General features: G+C 34.3%; 1 protein-coding gene and 1 long non-coding RNA gene across 4 annotated transcripts in view; one reads left to right on the plus strand and one right to left on the minus strand.

Moving 5' to 3' along the window:
- The window catches only part of STAM (signal transducing adaptor molecule), a 61615-nt gene that overhangs the window by 33581 nt on the left and 4452 nt on the right, over positions 1 to 23582 (plus strand). For both annotated transcript variants that reach the window (XM_045534213.1, XM_045534204.1), the window contains exons 5-13: positions 1106 to 1252; positions 6079 to 6169; positions 8019 to 8211; positions 9808 to 9902; positions 13591 to 13679; positions 17610 to 17697; positions 18134 to 18188; positions 18701 to 18854; positions 20948 to 21123. In XM_045534213.1, coding sequence (XP_045390169.1) covers positions 1106 to 1252; positions 6079 to 6169; positions 8019 to 8211; positions 9808 to 9902; positions 13591 to 13679; positions 17610 to 17697; positions 18134 to 18188; positions 18701 to 18854; positions 20948 to 21123 — 1088 coding nt within the window. The remainder of the gene's footprint in view (positions 1 to 1105; positions 1253 to 6078; positions 6170 to 8018; positions 8212 to 9807; positions 9903 to 13590; positions 13680 to 17609; positions 17698 to 18133; positions 18189 to 18700; positions 18855 to 20947; positions 21124 to 23582) is intronic.
- LOC123625704 lies at positions 9656 to 21448 on the minus strand. Of its 2 annotated transcripts, XR_006730624.1 has the most exons (4): positions 20981 to 21448; positions 18108 to 18171; positions 11643 to 11721; positions 9656 to 9740 (listed from the first exon to the last, which is right to left on the minus strand). It is a non-coding gene; the product is annotated as an uncharacterized LOC123625704 (long non-coding RNA). The 2 variants fall into 2 exon arrangements; XR_006730625.1 differs by lacking the exon at positions 18108 to 18171.

Below are 23582 nucleotides of genomic sequence, written 5' to 3' on the forward strand. Positions count from 1 at the left end.
TCAAGGAATTTAAAAAATTTAAATAAGTAATATTTGAATTTTCCCAGTAAAAATTTGTGCATTGTAAAGGTAATTATTTCTGGCTTTTTTGGTAGAAGGGGTATTACATATCAAGAAAAAATTTTCAAATGTTAAAAGGGAAAATGCCTCATGTGTTTTGGGGAAAAATATGAGTAGTTCTAGGTTTCAGTAGAAAAACAGTACAGAAATGTGGTGAAAATTTAAAAATCTGTACTTTTCAAACATTATGATTATGTGATAATTCTTTTCCCCTTCTGCTTTATTCAGTTACATTTAGTTAATTTCTACTAATTAATAAACATTGTCTTTTAATGTCTTGAATGTCCATCAAGATGTACAACTGTTTATGAAGAGATCCTAACATCATAGTTTCTATAATTTAAGTGAAGAGAAGCTGCAATATTAAAACTTTAATACTGTAAACAACTGTTTTGAAAAACAACTATGTATAGGAGAGAGGACTTCTCTTTGACTTATCTTTATTTTGTAAATGTTTTACAATAAGCATATTGTTTTTGTACTTAAGGAAGGGATGCTGTTTTGAAGAAATGAAGTTTCCAAGATGATTAATACACAATGTATGTTAAACCAGGCCTCAGATAATTAAGCATCATGGGAAAAACATACAGTCATGACTTTTAATTCCATTAAAAAGTCATGAATTAGAAATAAAGGAACTGTGTCATTTATTCTTTCCTTTCAATATTTTTTTAATTGGTCTGCAAAAAGAAAAACAAAGTATTTTTCTTTGTCTTTCTAATGTACAATACTTGCTTAATTGCAGAATACTCTGAAAAGTCCTATCTTTCTGATCTCTAAAATAAGTTATTATATATTTAATATTTTAATTTTGAAATTAGATATATATGATTTCTATTTCTTCTATTTTTTTTCATAGTGTGAAGATAAGTTTTTCTAGTAACCAACTATATATTTATATGTATAGTCTATAGCTGGAGGTAATTTGTGATTTAAAAAAAGATCTGTAACACTTTATATAATTTTTATATTTAAAGTGTCTATATTAAATCATTAGTCAGGAAATTGATACTTTGTTATTAATGTTTTTTTTCCTGTTTTATAGGGTCATCCTAAAGTATGTGAAAAATTAAAGGCTCTTATGGTTGAATGGACAGATGAGTTTAAGAATGATCCACAGCTTAGTCTAATATCAGCAATGATTAAGAACCTTAAGGAACAAGGAGTTACGTTCCCAGCTATTGGCTCACAGGTATTTTGTAAAGTTGTGTATGTGCTGCAGTTTATTTCTGTAAAATAGCCACATTTATTTGAATTTTTCTTTTTTTCCTCCATTCTCAGGTAGTTTTTACTAGCTCAGAGGAATTTTTGTTCATAATAACAGTTGTGCATTCAAAGGTGCCAGAAAAATATTATCGTGGAATATTAATGTGTTCTAACCTCCACTTTCACACTGTCTGTCCTTCTTTATAAGTGAATGGGTTTAACATTTTTTAATTTTTAAATTTTTTAATACAGTTTTAATATCAACAAAATAGCTGTATTATATCAGGTTCATTGACAGTACTGTTAAATGCTCTTAATGCTATAATTTTATGTACAAAGAGCAATGGCTCAAAAATCAGGATAGCCTTCAAATTTAGGGATGAGTTTAGAGGTTCTTTTGATTAGGAAATTTATAAATACATGTATTAAAAATGGGAAGGAAGCTGGGTGCAGTGGCCCACACCTGTAATCCCAAGGACTCAGGAGGCTGAGGAAGAAAGATCACTACACTTGAGGCCAGGAGTTTGAGACCAGCCTGCGAAACATAGTGAGACCCCCATCTCTATAAAAAAAAATTAGCCAGATGTGGTGGCATGTACCTGTTGTCCCAACTACTCTGGAGGCTGAGGCAGGAGGATTGCTTGAGCCCAGGAATTTGAGGTTACAGTGAGCTATATTATCACACCACTGCAGTCTACTCCAGCCTGGATGACAGAGCAAGACTCTGTCTCTAAAAAATTTAAAAAATTTAAAAAAAAATGGGAAGGAGATACAAAGAATGAATGGGAAGAGAAACACAGGAAGCACCTTTTTCCTTAATAAGAGCTGACCAGTACATAAATCATCTTCCTTTCCCCCAGCAGATTTGATTGAAAGGCTTAACTTCCCCCACTCCAACCCCCCAAAAAAAGATTATTTATGTAATGGAATCAATCTCTAATTTATGTCATATGGGAAAGAAAATCAAAGGGTGTATTTTTTAATTCCTTTTCTATTAGTATTTTGGGTAACCATCCTTTAGGATGCCCAGCTAATCAAGGGGGTTCAAATATATGGTAATTTACTATCTTTCCCCACCCTATGGATTGGGGCAGAGTATAATGAGTGGTGTGAAACCATGAACAGAAAACTCTCAGTGTGGAGGGCTTTTCTTATGTTTGGTCTTTTGACCACGTCAAGGAGTCATGTAGATTATTTACATTCATTCAGACCTAGCTAGACTTTCTTCCCAAGGCATTTCCAGTTTATCTTAGTGCTCTTGAGATGTGAATACCAAAAACTATATCAGGGAGAAAGAAGGAAGAAAACAAAGGATTTTTTTTTCTTACTTGAAAAAATTTTGGTTTATAATTAGTTTTATAATGATAAATTATAAATTGTCTTTGAGAAGTATTCATTCATAATTGATAGCTGGCATTTACTATTCTCAGAATAATTTCTAGAATCTGTATAATTAAGGAACAGTTTTATACAGAGTAATCCAAGATATTATAAATTCCTTGAGAACAGAAATAAATGTTTATTTATCAAAGAGTAAACTTTTGTTCTCTGCAGAGAACAAAAGAGTGTAGAACTTAGTGGAATAGTATTTTCTATAGCTATTCCAGAACTTGTTACTTAAAATGTGGTTCATTGACCAACATCATTGGCATCACCTGGATGCTTGTTAGAAATGCAGCATCTCAGGTGCCATCCCTGACCTGTAGATTCATCTCCATTTTAACATCCTCAAATGATTCTGTATACACACTGAAACTCGAGACGACTGCTCTAGAGTACAGCTTTAAGTACAACTGAAAGCTGCATTCAGTCTACAAAGGGCCTTGCTTTTATAGAAGGAAGAAGAATTAATGATCAGTTCCATATGTAGCCTTGTTTGGTTAATCTAGAATCTTAGATAGCTGTGGGAGCAATTTTAGGTATCCTCTATCTAATCCACTCATTTTACAGATGAGGAAGCTGAGACTCAGAATGGTCAAGTGACTTGCCCAGGGCTACAGCTAGTAGGTGACAGAGCTGGAACTAGAACACAGGCATGCTCTCAGTCCAGTGTTCTTTTCACTACTGGATCCTGCCTTCCATTTGATAGAGAGGTTAGTGGATATGTGTCTATCCAGACTGGGCTTCAAAGGACGACACTTGGAGTGAACACTGGCAAGAGCATTATTTCTTGATTGGTAGAGAAGTTGGGTTATTCTCTTCTTCAAAAGGTTCAGGACACAGAGGAGCAATAGTAAAGGCAAGACTTACTTTTCTTCTTTTGAACTAGTTATAGTTGCTATCTTTTGGCTATAAGAAATATATATAAAATGTATATAAAGTAAAATATGATGAAATAGAATGATTTTTTTTTAGTGGTTTCTGAAAATCTTATCATTGGAAACCCTATGTGTAAAAAGCTTCATGTTTAATGAAAAAAATAAATAGGTTTACCTGCAGAACTCCCTCTAGATTTTAAAGCCACTTACTTAAGTGATCCCTGTATTTTCATCAGACTAGATTTTTGTCAGGGCATACTCAACAAAATAGAAAGATTTTTCTAAGTGTATTTTTTCGTCCAAGTACAGAATAAAATAATGTAAAAATATTAAGAAAAGTTATACTTCAGTCACCTGACTTATGCTGATACAGCTCTGTTAGCACCAAGTTCGAATGCAGAGATAGAAGTAAGGGTAGCACTGCTACTGTATTTGACTGGTTAATAAAACAAGTATCATTGTTACACTCAGAACCTGATGACAGAAAGGGACTCTGAAAAGCACAGTTCAGGAATGGAGGGCTTAATATAGCTTATTTCTGTACCTGCTTTTTGATTGATAGAGATTTCTTCAGAGACCACAAAAGATCTATGTCTATATTGTGAAATCCACCAGATTTTGTTCATTTATATGAACAAAAATTCATATAAATGATAAGTTGTTTCTAAGTCTACCTTCAATTTTTAGAAGTGTGTGGTAATTAAAACATTTTCTAAAGAAGATTACAACTAGAAATGGATCAGAATTGAGAGTGCTTAAAGTTGTATTCATTGAGCTCCAAAAAACTTTTTTCTTATGAGCTTTTTAAAAAAGAAATGTCTATGGTTTTGTTTGACAACATGAAATACAGTAAGTGAAGAATATGGAATTGTATTTTGCTATAATGTTGAATATTTTGCCTTTCATACACTCAATGAACATTTATTGATTGCTTGTAATATTTAGGAACATTCCCTCAAGAAACATGTAGTATGGTTGTGGAGACAGACATGTAACTAGATATTGTAATAAAAGCTGAGATTTATTGCCTGTTACTTTGTGCCTGCCACTGTTCTAAGTGCTGTACATGTGATAATTTGAATAGTTTTTAGAATTCCATTTTTAATTGGTTGCTCTGGGGATTACAATGTATATTCATAACTTTTTTTACAATCTACTTTGAGTTAATATTTGATGTAAAATACAGAAACCTTGCAGCTGTATGGGGCCATTTACTCCCCACCTCAGCATCCTTTTTGCTGTAGTTTTCGTGTGTATTACCTTTATATACATTATAAACCCCTGGAGATAATCTTATACTTTCTGTTTTAAACCTAAATGGGCCCCATCTCATCTGATTTTGGAGGCCATGTGTGTTAATTTAATCCTCTAAACAGGTGAGGAGGTACCCATGAGGTGTAGGTGCTGTTATCCTCATTTTATTGCTAAGGAATTTGAGGCACAAAGAGGTTGATGTACCCAATCTCATGCAGCTAGAAAGTGGAGGACCTGGGATTTGAACCCATGTCTGCCTGACTCCACAACTTGCATTCTTAACCACCCATATCGTGAGAACTTGTTTAAAAGTCTTGTCAGAGGAACAAAGAGGAGAGAATGCTCAGTTGAGGAATTTAGGAATATTTCATTGAGAAAGTGTTATTTTAGCTGTTTACTGACCGATGATAAGTTGAAGCTCAAGGGGGAAAAAGTGGATAGAGCGAAAGGAACTGGAGGGAGGAGAGTGAAAGCAGAAGCAAACATATGTCAGAGGTGTGGAAGTACCAGTATATAGACTGCTGGGGAACTGCTAGCAGTTTCTGGCAACTGCTAGAACGGTTGAAAATGAGGCTGGTGAGACAGGCTGGATTCTGACGTGCCTTGAATGCTATGAAGAAACTAAGAGGCCATGGAGGTCTTAAGGCTTAGAAGCTTATAATTCCAGAAGTGTGAATGTATCAGTTTATATAAGTTTATTTGTATATTTGTATACTGCCTTATTTATAAAATATGTTATTATAGGCAGTGATATGCTGTCAGGATTAACTACTTGTGTTTTGGTTCATAGAATAGGATTTTATGAGCATTTGTATCATTATATATACATCTGAATTCCTGAAGATAACATCCTGACTTTTGATCTGGAAGGAAGCAATAAAATACAACTACTGAATAGATATTTTAAAAATTTTTTAAACTATTTGTTTTTAAAATAATTATCTCCTTCCCTCTCCTAACCCCTTTTCTGATATTAGAATTTTTCTAAAAACTTTTAAATTTCCTCTAGTCTTCTCTGATTTGCATGTTATCTGCTTTTGGTTTAACCTCTTTACATGAATCTGGGAGAGTGTGCTTAGGCTGTCTGCTCTAAATGTCTAGTTGCTCTCAGTCTGCGTTCCCCAGTTCTGACTCTTCTCCCTCTCCTTTCAAGGTGGAAGCTGCTGCAGTTCGGATTTCTTTCTTCTTCGGAAGTCTATGGTAGATAGATGAGAAAGGTCTTGCAAATTCTTAGATTAGCTAAGGGTAGGAGAATTTGAGACCAACCTTCAAATATTGTGTTCCTTTTTTTGTGTGTTAGGCTGCAGAACAAGCAAAAGCAAGCCCAGCTCTAGTAGCCAAGGATCCTGGTACTGTGGCTAACAAAAAAGAAGAAGAAGATTTAGCAAAAGGTGCGTTTTTACGTCCCTGATGGTGGGAAGGAGATAGGCTGCTGACTGAATATTATTTCTCTAAGATATTTAAAGATAAAATAAGTAGGGCTTTACGGCTAAAGCTGAAACCTTCTTTGTTTCCCTCTTCAGTGTCATTCTTTTCTCTCTTGTTCAGAGGCAACTGTTGTTATATGTGTCCTTTCAGTCTGTTTTTATATTTTTCCCATACTATATATCTATTATATAAACAATATCAAGTACTTTTTTGTGTCCAACAAATTCTTTTTTCGTAAATAGTATGCTCTAAGTACCATCTGTGACTTGCTTTTTTCACTCAACGTTATGGTTAAGATCTGTTCATTCATGATGAGACATTTAAATCAAATTTATTCATTTTAACTGCTATATAGTACTCTGGTATACTAGTAAATATACCATACTTTTTCTACCCCCTTACTGATGGACATGTGCGTTGTTTCTGATTTTTTCACTGTAACAAATAATGACGCAGTAAGTATTCTTGCACATGTTGTTTTGTGTATAGATATGTCTTACTGCCTCTATTATGTGTAACTAAAAGTTGTATTATTGGAGCATAGGATAGGTACGTTTTCAACTTTGCTAAATGGTTCCATGATTTCCTCTTCTATCAGCAATGTATGAAAGCTACTATTATTATTATAATTATTATTTTAACCTCCTAACAACATTTGGTATCGTTAGAGTTTAATTTTTGTGAATCTGATAGATTTGAAATGATGTCCAATTATTTTATTTTTTATTTCCATGACTACTAGTGAGGTTGAGTCCATTATTGTATGTTAAGTAGCCATTCTGATTTACTCTTAGGTGAATTATTTTTCTTTTTGTTTTTTAAATAATGATATATGGAAGTTTTTATTTTAAATATTAATTATTAATCTGTTACCTGTCTTATCTATTGTAGATACCTACTCCTGGTTTTTGGCTTATACTTTAGCTTTGATAATGGTGTGTTTTATCAAATGGAAGTTTTAAATTTTGAGGTAGTCAAGATTTTTTGCTTTTCTGTTATTTTGTGTCTTTTAAAAGATATTTTTCCCTAACCCGATGTCCTAAAGGATATTTTCCTATATGGCCTTCTAATAATTTTAAAGTTTTATTTTCATATTAGCTCTTTTATCAATGAGAACAAAGGTGGAGGAGCAGAAGGGGCTATAGGTTGAGTTGAAAGTAGGATAGTCAATCCATTAAGATTACATTGCAGAGCCCGAGTGATACACGGTGATAGTCTGCCTTGGGAGAGTAGTGGTGGAGATAGAGCAGACATATTTGAAATCTATTTTGGAGGATTTGTTAGGTGAGTCTATAGATTGATTAAAGGATTATTTACTACGTTTGCAGCAATAAAATCTAGGTTCTTAGATACTGCCTTTAAGAATTGATTTAGTAATCCCACAATGGGGCTTGGTACTCTTGACTTCTCGGGTGACTTTGATGATTTTTTGGGGAACTTAAACTATAGGAGTATATTAAAAAGGTGAAGGAAAATATAAAATATCTGTAGCTAAATTTTAAATAAGTAGGTCCAAGAGTTTATATCTTTTTATTACCCAGAATAATTTCGATTGTGTTTGTTTAGTAAAAATAGGAGTCATCATGCTGTTCAATTTTTTTGTTAGTTGATTTATTTTTAAACTTTCAGTTGTAAATGAATGAATAAAATTGACAAAATAATTTGTTCTTCATTATATCAGGATATGTCATAGTTTCCACCTATACTATTGAAAGAAGAATACTTTTTACCTTGAGATTTTTTTTTGTACTTCTTTGGATTTTTGGATATAATAATAACATTTTGGGTCTTTATAAACTCACTATTTTGCAGCCATTGAGTTGTCCCTGAAGGAACAAAGGCAGCAGTCAGCCACCCTTTCCACTTTGTATCCCAGCACATCCAATCTCTTAACTAACCACCAGCATGAAGGCCGAAAAGTTCGTGCTATATATGACTTTGAAGCTGCTGAAGATAATGAACTTACTTTTAAAGCTGGAGAAATTATTACAGTTCTTGATGACAGGTAATGGATAAGGTTAAATTGAACATTCATATGAAAATATATGACATTACTTTTGTGTTTTTGTTAATTGCACTTACCAAATGTAATAATAAATATTGACCCAGATATTTTTATCTGTGTTACTGTTGGTTTGCTTGGTCATACTGTGTGGATTCTGATTTTGTAGTTTAACTTTTTCTCATTTATTATTTAATCAGTTTTTTGTTTTGGAGGCTTACTTCAATCCTTTTTTTTTTGTTGTTCCATCTAAAAATACAGATTGTTAAATTATTTAAAAAGTTAAAGTTTTAGAAAATACACTATGTATGTGTATGTATTCATGGAATTTGTAAGAAATACGTAAACTGTTGGAATTTATTTACACAGAACAGTATATCCATGTGGAACAAATCCATTTTACATGGAATTATACATTTACATTATCATAGGGGACGTGGCAACAATGCATCAGGGTTTTTTTTTTTAACTATGGCTTTATGATGTTTTGCTTGAAAACGTATTGTTACTGATTCCTTGTTACTGATAATGAAGTACTAAAATTTAAATGTAGTTTTTAAAAATAAAATTGATTTTAAGTTATTCCTCTGGTATCATGCTTACTGTCTTAATCTGTTTGGGCTGTTATTACAAACTGCCATAGACTGGTAGGCTTATAAACAGCAGAAATTTATTTCTCACACTTCTGGAGTCTTAAGTCCGAGATCAAGGGACTGGCAGATTTGGTGTCTGGTGAGGGCCCACTTCCTGGTTCATAGATGGCTGACTTTTCACAGTGTCCTCACATGGCAGAGGGGGCAAATGAGATCTCTGGTGTCTCTTTTGCAAAGTCACTAATCCCATTCATGACCTAATTACTTCCCAAAGGCCCCATCTCCTGTTACCATCACCTTGGGGGTTAGGATTCCAACATGTGAGTTTTGGGAGGACACAAACATTCAGACTTATATTTTAATATATATATATTTTTTTTGAGTGGAAGAAAATGAAGTAAAGTTTGAGCTGGTTAGCTAGAAACTGTACAAAACCTTGATCATTCTTTCAAAAAATGATTTTAAGCATTTATTGAGTGCTTGCTAACTTTCCATATACCAGGCACTGGGGATACAGTAGTGAACATGGGTTTACACCAGGGAGTGTGCTCCTTATGAACGTTTCGTGCTGTGAACCACGCTATCTTTTGTATGTGTTCTGTTGAGAGGAAAAAACTTGCCTATGTGTGCTAAGAAAGAGCAATAATTTAGGAATAGAGATTTAAATTAAGAGCCTACCTTATGTTTTATTACAAAGGGTTCTTACACTGGAGCCCATAAACCACCTAAAGTTGACAATTTTAAAGTGCGAGGGCTTCTTCTTTGGGAAAGAGTTCACAGCTTTTTGTTAGATTCTCAGAGCATTCAGTAGCATTCACAAAGACAATGGAACTATGCGTTTAATAGCTTCTTACCTTATCAGAGGCCTCTTATTTGTAGATTCATGGGCTCCTTCATTGGATTGTTAGATTCAAATCTGGCCGTAATGTAAGTTAAATACTACGAAAGATAAAGATTTATAGAAATAAAAATATTACAGTGAAGCATTCTTTTTTGTTCATCATAGTGATCCCAACTGGTGGAAAGGTGAGACCCATCAAGGCATAGGGTTATTTCCTTCTAATTTTGTGACTGCAGATCTCACTGCTGAACCAGAAATGAGTAAGTATTTTTTAATCTGTTAATGAATAATAATTTATTATCCTCTGCTTAATGACAGATGACTAAGCTAAACTTTTGGAGCAGTGATTCTCAGATGTTAATGCCTCCAACGTGTTTATTAAGCATGCAGCTCCCTGGGTATGTTTTACCAGAAATAATCTAAGAATTGAAATGTCTGTCTGCCAAGATTATGTTTAGACATAGACTTTTCTTTATATGTCTGTCTATATAGATAACATTGTAAAAATGCAGATTCTTTAAGTGTTATGGAATTTATACATTATGTATTTTTCTTGTCCAAAGTTGATAAATGTGGTAAGTACAGTATCACCTCATGGACGATTCTTGCTTTTCAAAGGAAGGACCATTTTTCTAGTGTTGAGCCCCAGACTTGGAAGCAGTGCCTCTAAGCAACATGCCAGATACTCAGAAGGAGCCATATTAACTGATATTTAACCAATCATATGGATAGCTTTTTGTTTGATTTACAAACCCTCGCTCACTTGGGGAAATAAACTAGCAAGTGGGGCCATGGAAGAAAAGTGTTATTAGTGGCAGGCATAATAGTTGCAGGAAAAGTAATTGCCAGCAGTCTGTTAAAGTGTTGGGAGACAGTTCACTATGTTTCTACATGATACTATACTTTAAAAAATCTTCATAATGATAAGTTTGAGTCATCAAGAAAAGTTTTTAAGTCATAATCTTTTGTTTTAAGAAAGCAGAAAAATATGTTAAAGTCTAGAAAGATTTCTATTGGTGCTTGAAATGTTTAGAATTTTTAAAGAGTTTTTGTATGTAAGTTGGTAAGTTACAGTCATTTGTCAAAATATCTCATTTATCTTTTTTTTGCGGGGGGGGGGGGGGGCGGTGTGTACAAGGTCTCACTCTGTTGCCTAGGCATGAGTGCTGCAGTGGCATCACCATAGCTCACTGCAACCTCAGACTCAGCCTCTCTTCCTTCCTTAGCCTCCTGAGTAGCTAGAACTTACAGGTTTGTGCCACCATGTCTGGCTAATTTTTTGTTTGTTTGTTTTTGGTAGAGACAGGGTCTCACAGTGTTGCTCAGGCTGGCCTTGAACTTCTGACCTCAAACAATCCTCCTGCCTCAGCCTCCCAAAGTGCTAGGATTACAGGCTTGAGCCCCTGCACCCAGCTTCATATTAGCTTTCTGTAACACCAGATAGAGGGAATCAAAGAAAATTAGAGACCATAGATGCTTAGATCTTTTTTAGTTTACAAGGATTTTAAGAAAGAATCTTTACTTAAGTCATCTTTTTCCGTCAGCACCTAGTGCTGAATCTTACATACAATACATACTACATAAATAATTACAGAATAAATGATAAATAAATATATGTGTTCACAGTAAAGAGATACTTCTCTTTCAAGTGTAGGCTTTAACAGCAAACCAAAAATTATAGATCTCTAATAAAATGATGCCTTCTCATAGTTACTGCCAGGTTGTTTTGTGTTACTTCAATAGAGACAGATTTCTGATACCTGTTCTTTTAATGAAGTTCTTTTTTTGCTAGAACTCAAAAATATGTAGAAACTTATTTAAATTGCATTGCACAGTGTGCCGGCTTTTTAATAACCTGGGCTGGTGGTGGCGTTTTTTTGTTTGTTTGTTTTTTGGGCTTTTCTTTTTTTCCTGAATCAGCTGTTGGAAAGGATAGGATTGTCTTGGATTCTGTTCAAGATAAAATCCAAGATCTCATGTAGCACATGCAGCTATATCACCTTTTTTCCATCATATAGCAAGCAGTGCAGCTTCAATGTGAGTTTTCTAGTTCTTCTCATATGTTTCATTCTGGACAATCTAAAAAAGAGACAGGAGCATCAGAGCTTATGTAATAAGGTTTTAGTTCCCAAGGTTAGCAAGTAAGTGTTAGCATGATCCCTGTAGCATCATTCTTTTTGAGGAAATAGCATCCCATTTCACTTATCCCATTAAGTAGAAATATCTACCCTACTTAGCTTGTTCTTGTTTTGGAGATACAGTAAGAGATTGTGAATACAATTTGTTGTATACATAATTAATATTTTTCACACACACATGTAGTAATAGTATTAGTTCCTATGAGAAAAAGGGCTGCACACTGGTGCATTGTCAGCTGTTAGACTATGAAGTCAGCCATGCTTTCTTGTATGGGTAACAGCCAGTGCAATGCTATCCCAGCTTTCTGCTTGTTAATAGCTCAAGATATAAAAAGCAAAAATGTCTGTAGCAGATGTCTCTTTTCCTCCATGGGAAAATGAATCAGCTGAAACCTCGTTTTTAATGTAGAATTTTGCTTTATGGTGCCTTGAATGGGATGAATATATTCCTTGTGTTGGAAATTAAAATATTTCTATTTTATATGGAAGCACACAGCACAGAGTATACAAGTGGTATGATTCCTTGTGCTTAGAATAAAATCACAGGCCAGATTCTAGTAGTATGGCCTCGTAGAGCAAGATAGATTGGCATTCAAACCCAGGCTTTGTCATTTATTAGCTTTCTCTTTTTGTGTAAGAGTTTTTAATCTTTCTAAGCCACCTTATTTGTAAATTGGGCATATCTCACAGGATTGTTTTGGAGATTTGTTGGGGAAATATAATATTCCATCAAGCTTATTAAATAGTTTAATAAATATTATTTCTCTTCCTTAATTTTATCTTTCTTCTATCTCCCTTTCCATCTTGATTCTTAATATTTTTATGAGTTATGATTGACCACGTTGATATAAGGATTAAAAATACAGAAAAGAAGTTTATTCCTTTACAACTATGTATGCCTCTTAGTATTATTTGGAGGTTGTTATATTAATAATAACTTAGTTTATGTTATATTTAATAGTTTTTAAAGATTGCTTTGGTGAATAAGAGAAAAATGTGCTTCTGGCCAATGATTTGCTGGTTCCTCAGTGACCTCTTTTTAATTTTAAAGTATAATATAACTAAAAAATACCAGCTGGTTGGTTGGAAGATTCAGTTTCCTGCCAAGGCCCCTGGCAGAGTTCTCCACCTGTCTGGATGCCATTCTCTTAGTGAAACATCCGAGTGGCGTGCCAGAGAACATATAGTTGATGTTCCAATTTGTTACACTTTCAGTGTGGTTTTTCTATCAAATGAGATTTTTCTTTGAAAGGACTGGTTTAAAAAGAGGATTTATTTAATTTATTTATTTAAAAATAAAAATAATATTTCTATTTTTTGTAGAGATGGGTCCTAGCTATATGTTTCTCAGGCTGGTCTTAAATTCCTGGCCTCAAGTGATCCTCCCACCTCGGCCTCTCAAAGTGCTGGGGTTACAGGCATGAGCTACTGAACCTGGCCAAGGATTTACTTTAAATTGCAGAATTCATTTATGCCGTTGTAATACTTTGCTTTTGTCCACCAATTTAACTAAACTGTATATGTAGTAGGTAATTAATCTTTGAGAAATATCACTCTTTATTTTTAGTGAAGTCTCTTTTATGGAAAATGTGAAATCTTTACAAGAGAAAATTAAGAAATTTTGACAGTTTCATAAAGTAACACTCTGTCATCACTGCCTAAATCTGTAACCCAGTTATTTCTCAAAGTGAGTCTCTCAGCTTGATGGGAATATAAGAAAAATTCCATCTTCTCTCTTGGAACTTAAAGTGCTTTAAGGTAAAATATTAAATTTATTATAAAGAAAAGATAATTTTTACATATTTTACAGTTAAAACAGAGAAGAAGACGGTACAATTTAGTGATGATGTTCAGGTAGAGACAATAGAACCAGAGCCGGAACCAGCCTATATTGATGAAGTAAGTGATTTCCATGGTGATAGTGGTTGGTACTTTGTACTGAAGTTTAAATGTTTTTCTTTTTAACAAAAATTGATTACTTGAATTTTTTTGTTGTGTGAAATTTTTCATTTTTTTGTTATAATAATTTAAGCAATATGGACAAAGCAAAGATTGTTCTTGGAACTTCCTCCCCAATCTCATTTTTACCATGTTAGTACCTCATTATTTTAAATTTCTGCTTAATATTCTATAGAATTGATTTACTGTGATTTATTTAATTCTGTTGTTGGACACTTAGGTTGTTTACCGTTTTTACTGCTATTACAGTGTTATAGTGAGATTTTTTTGAACATCAGTCTTTGTGGTTCTCTAGTGTAGATGTCCAGGAATGGAATGGCTGAGTTGAAGGATCTATGTGTTTTCCAGGTTAATAGATACTGCCAAATTATTCAGCAAAATGGGATTTTACACTCCTATTGATATTATGTGAGAGTATCTGTTTCTTCATATATTCAACAAGCATATTAGGATTTTTTGCACATTACTGTGTAAGAAAGGATGCTTCATTGACTGTTGAATGAATAAAACAAATTATTTCTAAAAATTAAACTGTCATTAAATTACTTCTACATAAACCATTTCATAAAAGCATTGCAAGTATATTGTGTATTATTAGAAATGATTCATGACTCCTTGTATTGAACATATTATAGTATTGTAGGAGACACTTATGCTGATTTTATGTTAAATGTGTACATATGTCATTGTCACATCTGAAGCAACAATGCATATTTTCAGTGATTATTTTTGAAAATATGTCAACTTGGTGGCAACTCAAACCATAGTTTTTGGAACCAGATAGTAGTATCTAAATTGGTATTTTGGGGATTTAAATTTGGGATTTTCTTTCTTTTTTTTTTCTGAGACAGAGTCTCGCTTTGTTGCCTGGGCTAGAATGAGTGCCGTGGCATCAGCCTAGCTCACAGCAACCTCAAACTCCTGGGCTTCAGCGATCCTACTGCCTCAGCCTCCCAAGTAGCTGGGACTACAGGCATTCGCCACCGTACCCGGCTAATTTTTGCCATATATATTTTAGTTGGCCAGATAATTTCTTTCTATTTTTTCTTTTAGTAGAGACGGGGTCTCACTCTTGCTCAGGCTGGTCTCGAACTCCTGACCTTGAGCGATCCACTCGCCTCAGCCTCCCAGAGTGCTAGGATTACAGGCGTGAGCCACTGCACCCGGCCTAAATTTGGGATTTTCTTGAATTAAGAAGCTTTATAGGAATCTTTGCTGTTATTATGTGTAAGGAAAAAGATTAAAACTGGCTACTTTTTTCATCTTCAAGCATGTTTGTGATTGTCTTTTTCTACTCAAACTCATTACTGCTTTTTTGGAATAATAATATTAACACAATTGTTGAATCAACTTAAAAGGACAGTGTAAAACATGAAACTGGCAAACCGTACAGGGTTTTTCAAGTGTAAACTATCACCTGTGGGCCAAATCTGGCCTGTTGCTTGTTTTGTTAATGCAGTTTTATTGGAACACAGCTACATTTCTTTACATATTATTTGTCTGTGGCTTCTTTTGTGCTACTTTAGCAGAATTGAGTTGTAGCAACAAAGATCATATGGCTCTCAAAGCTTAAAATATTTACTCTCTGGCCCTTACAGAAAATGTTTACTTGATTCCTGGTAGAGATCATTTTAAGGAAATCTTTTCAGATCCCCATTTTCCTTAAGTACTCTCCTAAAATAAATCTGTCTGAGAATGTTCTCTGCCACCATTTTTCATTTTTTCCCTTCTCCTTTTACAGCCCTCCTCTCCCACATTACGGAAGAAAGGCTTACCCCTTGCTCACACTGAATCTTACTGTGGTGCATTGCCCAGAGTATAAAAATCCCCAGGGACAGTTCCAAATATTGGGGCCGTTGTTAAGAAAATGATGACTCTAGTAACTAGGTAACACAGCTGAAATGGCTTCATATATATATTTGCTATCAAAAATTAGGACCAAAATGAATTGTCAGCTAATAGTTCATTAAAAATAATTTTTAATGACAGTGTGATTGCTGACATAAAACTCAAATACTGAAAGAATATTGCTATAATAGCTTGTTTATATGAACAAGGTTTCTCTGCACTTTTCAACTGTAAAAGGGAAAGACAGCAACAGTACAGTATTGATGCTGAATCCTAGCTCATTTTATTTTTTAAAATTTGGAATACAGTTTTGTTTTGACTAATTATATACTAATAGTAATCATTAACTCCTACAGATGAATTTATCTGACACTTAGACCATATCATCAATTTATATACATGTATTTATTGTGAGGAAATTTGATATCATCAGTAGAAGACTTTTAAATATATTACATTAGGATAAAATTTGGTAGGGGAAATTGGGAATACTATGAGTTCAAGGAAAAAAATAATTTGAAATTTCTGACAGACTGTTCTTTGAATGATAATAATGAGTACAGTTTGTTATGGTATTTTAATTCCTTTGGATATGTTTAAAAGAATGTGTGACTGTTTTATTTTAAAATGTCAATATTTGATGTCTTGGAAATCATATCCTTTGTAACAATTAAAGCTTTTGAAAAAGGAGAAATCATCTTTAAAATATGTGAAGGGGTTTATAATTTTTTAGTATTCCTTTGGAGACAGAAACAGAAATTTGAAGAACACTCTTTTAGAGAAAACACACTGTAGAAAACTGTGTTAAGAACCAAGGATGCAACTGGGATGGGGAAAATTATGTGTAGACAATTGTATTACATAAGAAAATGCAGGTAGAGGCCGACTAGTGGTGTTTAACCACTAGTTAGAAACCCCATTTCTTTGACACTAAATAATTTTAAATAGTGTGTAGTATTCTGTAAAGAAACAAAAAAATTATTCACGTGTTAGTTGATTCTTACTCTTATTTTACCTTTTTTTGTGTGTGGTAGGCAAACTTTCTGACATGTGCCTTTGTTTTTTTAGACTGCTTAAAATGAAAATTGTGAATCTTTGTACAGAATTCTTTTGGGAAGAGTTTTTTAAATACACTTGTGTCACTTTCACTCTCTAACGATTAATTCATTTCTCAAACTATTTTCCTTCTACACAGAGCACAGAATTTGAGTTTTTGTTTTAAATAATTACTTTGCTTAGAAATAATAGTCTTTAAATTATTTGCCCTGTGTACCTATGTATAGTAGTGTAACCACATAAAAACCATGCAGAAAGGTTTGTAATGTTTTTAGTATTCTTTGGTAGAGTAGATCTATTATATAATGTAGAAATGTGTTTATGTAATGATGGTTTCCTTAGTTCCCTTGGTCCTTACAATAAGAGATTCTGAAAGAGATCTAAGTCTGGTTTGAGATACCTTCCCAGCCTTTCCCACATGGAATAGAGAAACCACAAATCTCCTTCCTTCCTTCCATGACAAACTGAGACATTGGTGGAAAGAAAATGTAGATTAAATCCTCAGAGCCCCACTTAGAAGAACAGCTGTAATATAGCTGATCTCTGCCTTACTGAAACAGCTGCTGTATTCACCATGGAGGAGAAGTAGTAATGACTGAGTTCTTAGTCATAAGCAGTGTCCTCTTGAGAGAGATGTTATACCTGTTGGTGTGGCTAAACTAAAGCCGCTCTGAAACAAGGTGAAATCCTGTAGCATGACATAAGAGATTGAAAAACCCACATGTTGTAAGTTTAAATGTGGCTCTATATCTTCCCATTTAAGAGAGTCTTTGTTAGCAGTTTCAAAAATACATAGTGCTTTCAAGGCTCTGATTTCACGTGGTAATAAAGAGCATACAAGCAAAATTGGAATCTCCATTACCATGAATTACAAAAGTTCTATATCCATTATCTAGTTAATGAAGTGAGAACATAATGTTGCATAAAAGTTGGCTGCTTTTTATATTAACTATTTAATTCCTGTAGGATAAAATGGACCAGTTACTACAGATGTTGCAAAGTACAGACCCCAGTGATGATCAGCCAGATCTACCAGAGCTACTTCATCTCGAGGGTAACACTTGTTTTCCATTTGCCTTGCAAATAAAGAATAATTAGGGGTTGATATCTAGTGTTATGTTACAGAATGCCTTTTGAGAATGATATTAAAAATGTGGCATTTCTCATTCTTCCTTGACCAAAGCTTACTTTTATATGCAGCTTAAATCTTGGGTAGAATTTGAATGCTTATACTTTCCTACCCAAATTAAATATTTTATTCAACATTTTAGAATTGTAGAAAATGAAAATGGTGTTGAAAATTTTTGAGATCTATATTTTAGATTGTCACCGTCATACTTTAAGAAAAATCATTTTTGGGTTTTGTGGGCTAAGGTTAATTAATATAGTTTTTATTACTCCAAATCTTTTATTCCTTACATTATATGAATATATATCAAAGTCTTTCTTTTGTTGTTTTCTTACATTTTTTTCAAATCTTGTCATCTTAGCAATGTGTCACCAGATGGGACCTCTCATTGATGAAAAGCTGGAAGATATTGATAGGTAAAAGAACATGGGCTATATCTGTATTACATACCTTCTTCTCTGAAACTATCTCTATAAACTGCAGAGTGGGCTATATCTGCCTTTAAAAAATAAAAGATACTGCAAAGGAACTAGTGCTCATTCACTCATTTTCTAGTAGATGTGGAGAATTAGACTTACCTGTCAAAGTGAGAATTTAACTGACCTTTGCTATATTCATCTTTTTAAAAATAAGACTTAAGTAATATAATCTGCTAATTTGCTAAAGTAGCATTACCAGAGCCCACAAACGACTTATTTATTGATAACTAGGGAAACTCAGATACAGTAACGAGAGTTCTTCCAGCACAGTACCTAAACCTTAAACAGTGTTGGTTGCCTTGGGGTGAAAATACAGAATATTTTTGTCATAGGTCAAATTTTTAATAATGTCTACTGGTACTACTTTTTGTTCTTTTGATATGTCATTATTTAAAGCATTGTATCATTAAAGCAAAAATTATGTTTCAAATTATTGTGTATTGTTTCAGAAAACATTCAGAACTCTCAGAACTTAATGTTAAAGTGATGGAGGCACTTTCATTGTATACCAAGTTAATGAATGAAGATCCAATGTATTCCATGTATGCAAAGTTACAGAATCAGCAATATTATATGCAGTCATCTGGTGTTTCTGGTTCCCAGGTAAGTTTTAAAAGTTCAAGTGTATCGTCTTAAATTCTCAAATATGTTTGAGATTATTTGGAATAGGCTGTGTTTTTGTGAATTGTGAAACTTTCTAAAAGTAATGCTTAGAATGAAAATAAAAGAATTCTTTTACTTGACAATTACGATATATACTAGTTATACCAATAGTTCTTTTTAAAAAAAAAATAATTGCTTTTGTACAGGGGTGTGCAGCAGCTTTTAAAAAAATATATAGATACTTTGGTCCTGCCCCAGACCTATTCAATCAGAATCTTCAGTATTGAAGCCCATACCTTTACAGCTTTATATGTAATTATTTGGCTAAGAACCTCAGTTTTTGTCGAATCCAAGTCAAATTTCTAATTATTACTAAATTCTTCTTAGTATCTACAGTTTTTGTTGATATAGTGAGCTGCTTATATTAAGTGTTCTTATCACAAAAGAACAATAATAAAGAGGGTAGGAGAAAACTCTTGGAGGTGATGGATATGTGTATGGCACAGATTGTGGCAATAGTTTCATGGGTGTATACTTATCTCCAAACTCATCAAGTTATATTCACTAAATATATACAGCCTTTTGTATGTCAATCATATTTTAAAGTAGTTTTAAAAAAACACAAAATGTTTCGGAGCTAGAAAAACTCTCTTAAACATCTAATGGACTTCTAGTCTTCCTTAAAAGGAAAACTTAAATGCAGAGAAAGAAAAATGAAATGAAAAGCTGGTGTAAACTAACAAAATATAATATTTCCATATTTTAAAGAAAGCAGCTGCTTTAATCTGGAATTTCCCTGCTCTTTTTCATGAGTGTGTATGTAATGCAATACAAAGCCCCTTTGCATTTTTTCACCCAACCATTTCAAGAGCCCTTTTTCACAAACTCAGCAAGTTCAGAATATAGGGAACAATTAGCTAGGATGTCCACTCCGTTTTATCCATGTAGAGTGGGCACAGCTTTGTTCAGATTAATTTTTAGCATGGTCCATTTCCCCTGAAATGAGAGGCCAGCACCCTGGAGATGAACAGGTAGGCCTGAGAAACTTGGGGCCAGATGACACCCACTCAAGGGTCTTGACCATCCCCCAGTTTAAGTCCAACAAAAAGCCTTCATGTTTTGCAAAGAATGATAAAGTACAGTTATGAGGACTAATATAGCTAGTCCTTTGGGTCCTGATGTATGGTGAGTTTGTTCTGCCTTAACAGGTACACTAAGATGATCGTTGTCCTCATCTCTTGGCGGTTGTGTTACTGTCTTAACACGTGGTAACAGTCTTACAACATAGAGAGTGAAAGTTCTCTTTTCAAACATGGGAGATAGAAGGATCTAATGAATACTACAGAAAATTAGAACATTATGTGTTTCAGACTTTGGGTATTTAAGACTTCAGACTTTTTGAATAAAGAGAAAATACATTTTTAAGTGGAAGAATAGGCAAACAATGCAGCCTGCTGTCTGTTTTTATCAAACAAACTTTTATTCAGACATAACCAGTCTCGTTTGCTTTCTGCGTTGTTTGTGGCTGCTTTCTATACCAGCAGAGTTGAGTAGTTGTGACAGAGATCATATGGTCCACAAAGCTTAAATATTTACTTTCTGGTCCAAAAAAGTTTGCTGACCCCTGCTTTAGAAAGTTAGCTTGCTCTAATGTTCAGTTAATTGCAATTTAGGACATATGAATTGTATCCATAGGTAATTACAGTCTATGGCTATAAAACAATGAATTCAAATATACTTCCTTAAACATCCTTTGGGGTTCCTTTTAAAATATCAACATGGAAAATATTAAATATATTTAATGGAAAGGGAGATTATATTAGTATAAAGTTTCAAGATAAGTTTCTTCAATGCTTCTGTATGGAAATAAACATAAATTTAGCTAATATTTAACTATTAATAAAATAAAAAACCATCAACAGCCCACTTCACTAAAAAGTGTTTTTTAAAATGCCTGTTGATAGAAGTAACTTTAAAAAAGATTCCAGAGTGGTAAGTTTTGTTCTTTTTGTGAATGAATGCCTCTACAAAGAAAGTTTCGTATGCCTATTAAAAGTTTAGAATCGAATGTGTTTTTTCATTCACTGTTGTAGGTATATCCAGGGCCTCCTCAGAGTGGTGCTTACCTGGTTGCAGGGAACGCGCAGATGAGCCATCTCCAGAGCTACAGTCTTCCCCCGGAGCAGCTGTCTTCTCTCAGCCAAGGAGTGGTCCCAGCATCTGCAAACCCAGCCCTTCCTACTCAGCAGACTCAGGCTTCTTACCCAAGGTAATTTGATTATTGACTATTGTTTGGAGTTAGTACTGTTAAAACTCTTTAAGTGCCCCCAGTCATCTGTAACTATAAGATCTGGATAAGAAAAATCCAGGGTGGGCTCATCACTGTTGCTGTGCAGTTGACCCCATTTGCGGTGCTGTGTGGTTTGTGCAAGAGCCCCATGGTGCACAGCGTCAGCCAGCAAGCCTGTGCTGTTCCCTGACTCACCCTGCTGCTCCCGTGTTTTGATTTCAGCTCTGAATTTCTTTATATTCATATCATAAGTTTTTTGTTGTTTTTATTTGAGTCTATGGTGCTATTTGATAATGTCTTTAATGAAACTTAAATTTGGTAACTCTATAACTTATCATTTTCCCACAAATTTCATGTAAAATCTACATTCTGTTATTATTGTTTTAGAATATATACTTGTAGGCTGTCTCTTTAAGACAAATATTTTCTTATTTTTGCCCTGTATTGGAATTTATCCTATAGCCGGGTACACCATTTGAAAAGAGAAGATAGAAGAAGCTGTGTGCCCCTGTGGCTCAAGCTGACAGCTGAATATGTGATGGCAGAGGCCAATCTGCTTTTGGCATTTACTCACCATGCTATCACATAGTTGAATGATTATTAATTATAAAATTTTTTTTAATGCTTTAATGGGAATCTAAGCTAAAGTCTTTCCCTCGAAGTAAATACAGGGAAGATAATTCTGACTCAACAACAGAAGTTTCTAGGTAGCACAGGCACAATTGCTAGAAGCCTTTCCATCATGTCAGGATTGCCCAGGAATGCTCCTGTACCGCCGTCACTATTTTGTTATTCATCTTCAAAGAGTCACATGTTGGATATGCTTGGGGATTGTCAAGCATTATTCTGTGATCACATCTAATGTTGTGAACTGACCTTAAGAAGGAGGATAATGGGGAGGCCTACTATAAGCATCAGAAATCAGGGGGCTCCCTAGTGGGTTATGTATCTTAGGAAAAAAAATGTTAAATATAGCTCTCTCTATTGCAGGATTTTTTTTTAAGTTGGAATCTGGTGAAAATGAATATGCTTATGTGGAAAATAAGCAAGCAGCTATTCTTAGAAGAGTAGCATGTTGCTTTTAACACTAGACACACAGTGGTAGAAGGTAGGAATTGTTGAGATGACCAGTGTTGATGAGTTGTGTGGGAACCCTTCAGCCATGTTAGTATTAGTTCCCCCTGCTAGTCCTCTGTGTTACTGTCACATGCTACTCTAAATGCCTCGTTACTAGAGATTACTTGGGACCTATTCTTGAAGGACAGAACCTGGGGAAATTGTCCTTGTAAATGAGATACCCTCTTGGTGGGTGCTTTCACTGTGAAGTTCTGTAGTGCTGTAGCACCTTCTTGCTGCTCTCTGGGGGTTGCTCTGTCTGCTTTTGCAGTCAGGGTGTGAAATTGCTGGTGTGGGGCCTTACCGTGCTGATACAGTATAGCTATTAATGTCACCTCTCAAGGAACACATGTTCATTTCAACAGGTGCCTTTTGAAGAGCATTTCTTTGAAATACTTAGCCCTCTCATCCTGGTACATTCCTCCTTGTTCTTTACCTCTTAGCTTAGTTTCATTTTCGCTAGGAGGCCCTCCTTGCTTCCCAGCCTCTCAGCACTGACGCTTCTGTGTGCTGTCAGAGGACCCTGTATGTATTCTTGTCTGTCTCCTGTCTGGTAGTTGCCATTTACTTTTCCGTATCCTCACTACAGTATAATATCTTAAGAGCTGGAACTGAGTGTCTCTTACCTTTATAGCCACACTTTGTAGCACACAGTTTTATACTGGATTAGGAACTCAATCAGTGTTTGATAAATAAATGTTTAAGTGTTATTTATGACAATTTCAAGTGCTATGTTAGGCCAGTTTGGTGTATTTTTGTATTCTTTGCAAAGGCTTTAAGGCCATTTAAAAATCTGTGTAAATGTGAAGTAAATAATATGTGTATACAAATGCATAAAAACAAGTGTGTATGTGCTTAAATGGGGAAATGAGGAAATACAAGGAAATTAGAGCAAATGTAGGATAACAAAATTGGAAGTAGTGAGGGTCAGGGTTAGAAGTCTCCTTGTTAGAGGTGTACTGCATGTTTGACTTGAGCTTTCTAGTTGCAAATCAAGATCAGTGAGGATTTTTGTTGTTTTGGTAGGCATGTTTTTGAATCCTCCTTAGTTCCTAACTAGGAGGTTATTACTTATTCTTTTACATATAATTTTGGTGTTAGAATTAACCCTTTTTTAGACTTCTATCCTAGGACAATCTTGTTAATTGGGGAGGGTGGCACTTACGCAGTTTTCTAAAGCTACTGTAGTGATGGTAGTATTATAAGGCAATAATAAGTGATAGTAACTGATGGCATTATAAGGTCACCAAAGCTTATGTGCTCATTTGTCTATGATTTCAGTTTACTTCTGTTATACAGATGTTTATTGAATGTTTAGTGTG

This window comes from Lemur catta, chromosome 1 (assembly GCF_020740605.2).
Source record: "Lemur catta isolate mLemCat1 chromosome 1, mLemCat1.pri, whole genome shotgun sequence".
In the NCBI taxonomy this organism is placed as follows: domain Eukaryota; kingdom Metazoa; phylum Chordata; class Mammalia; order Primates; family Lemuridae; genus Lemur; species Lemur catta.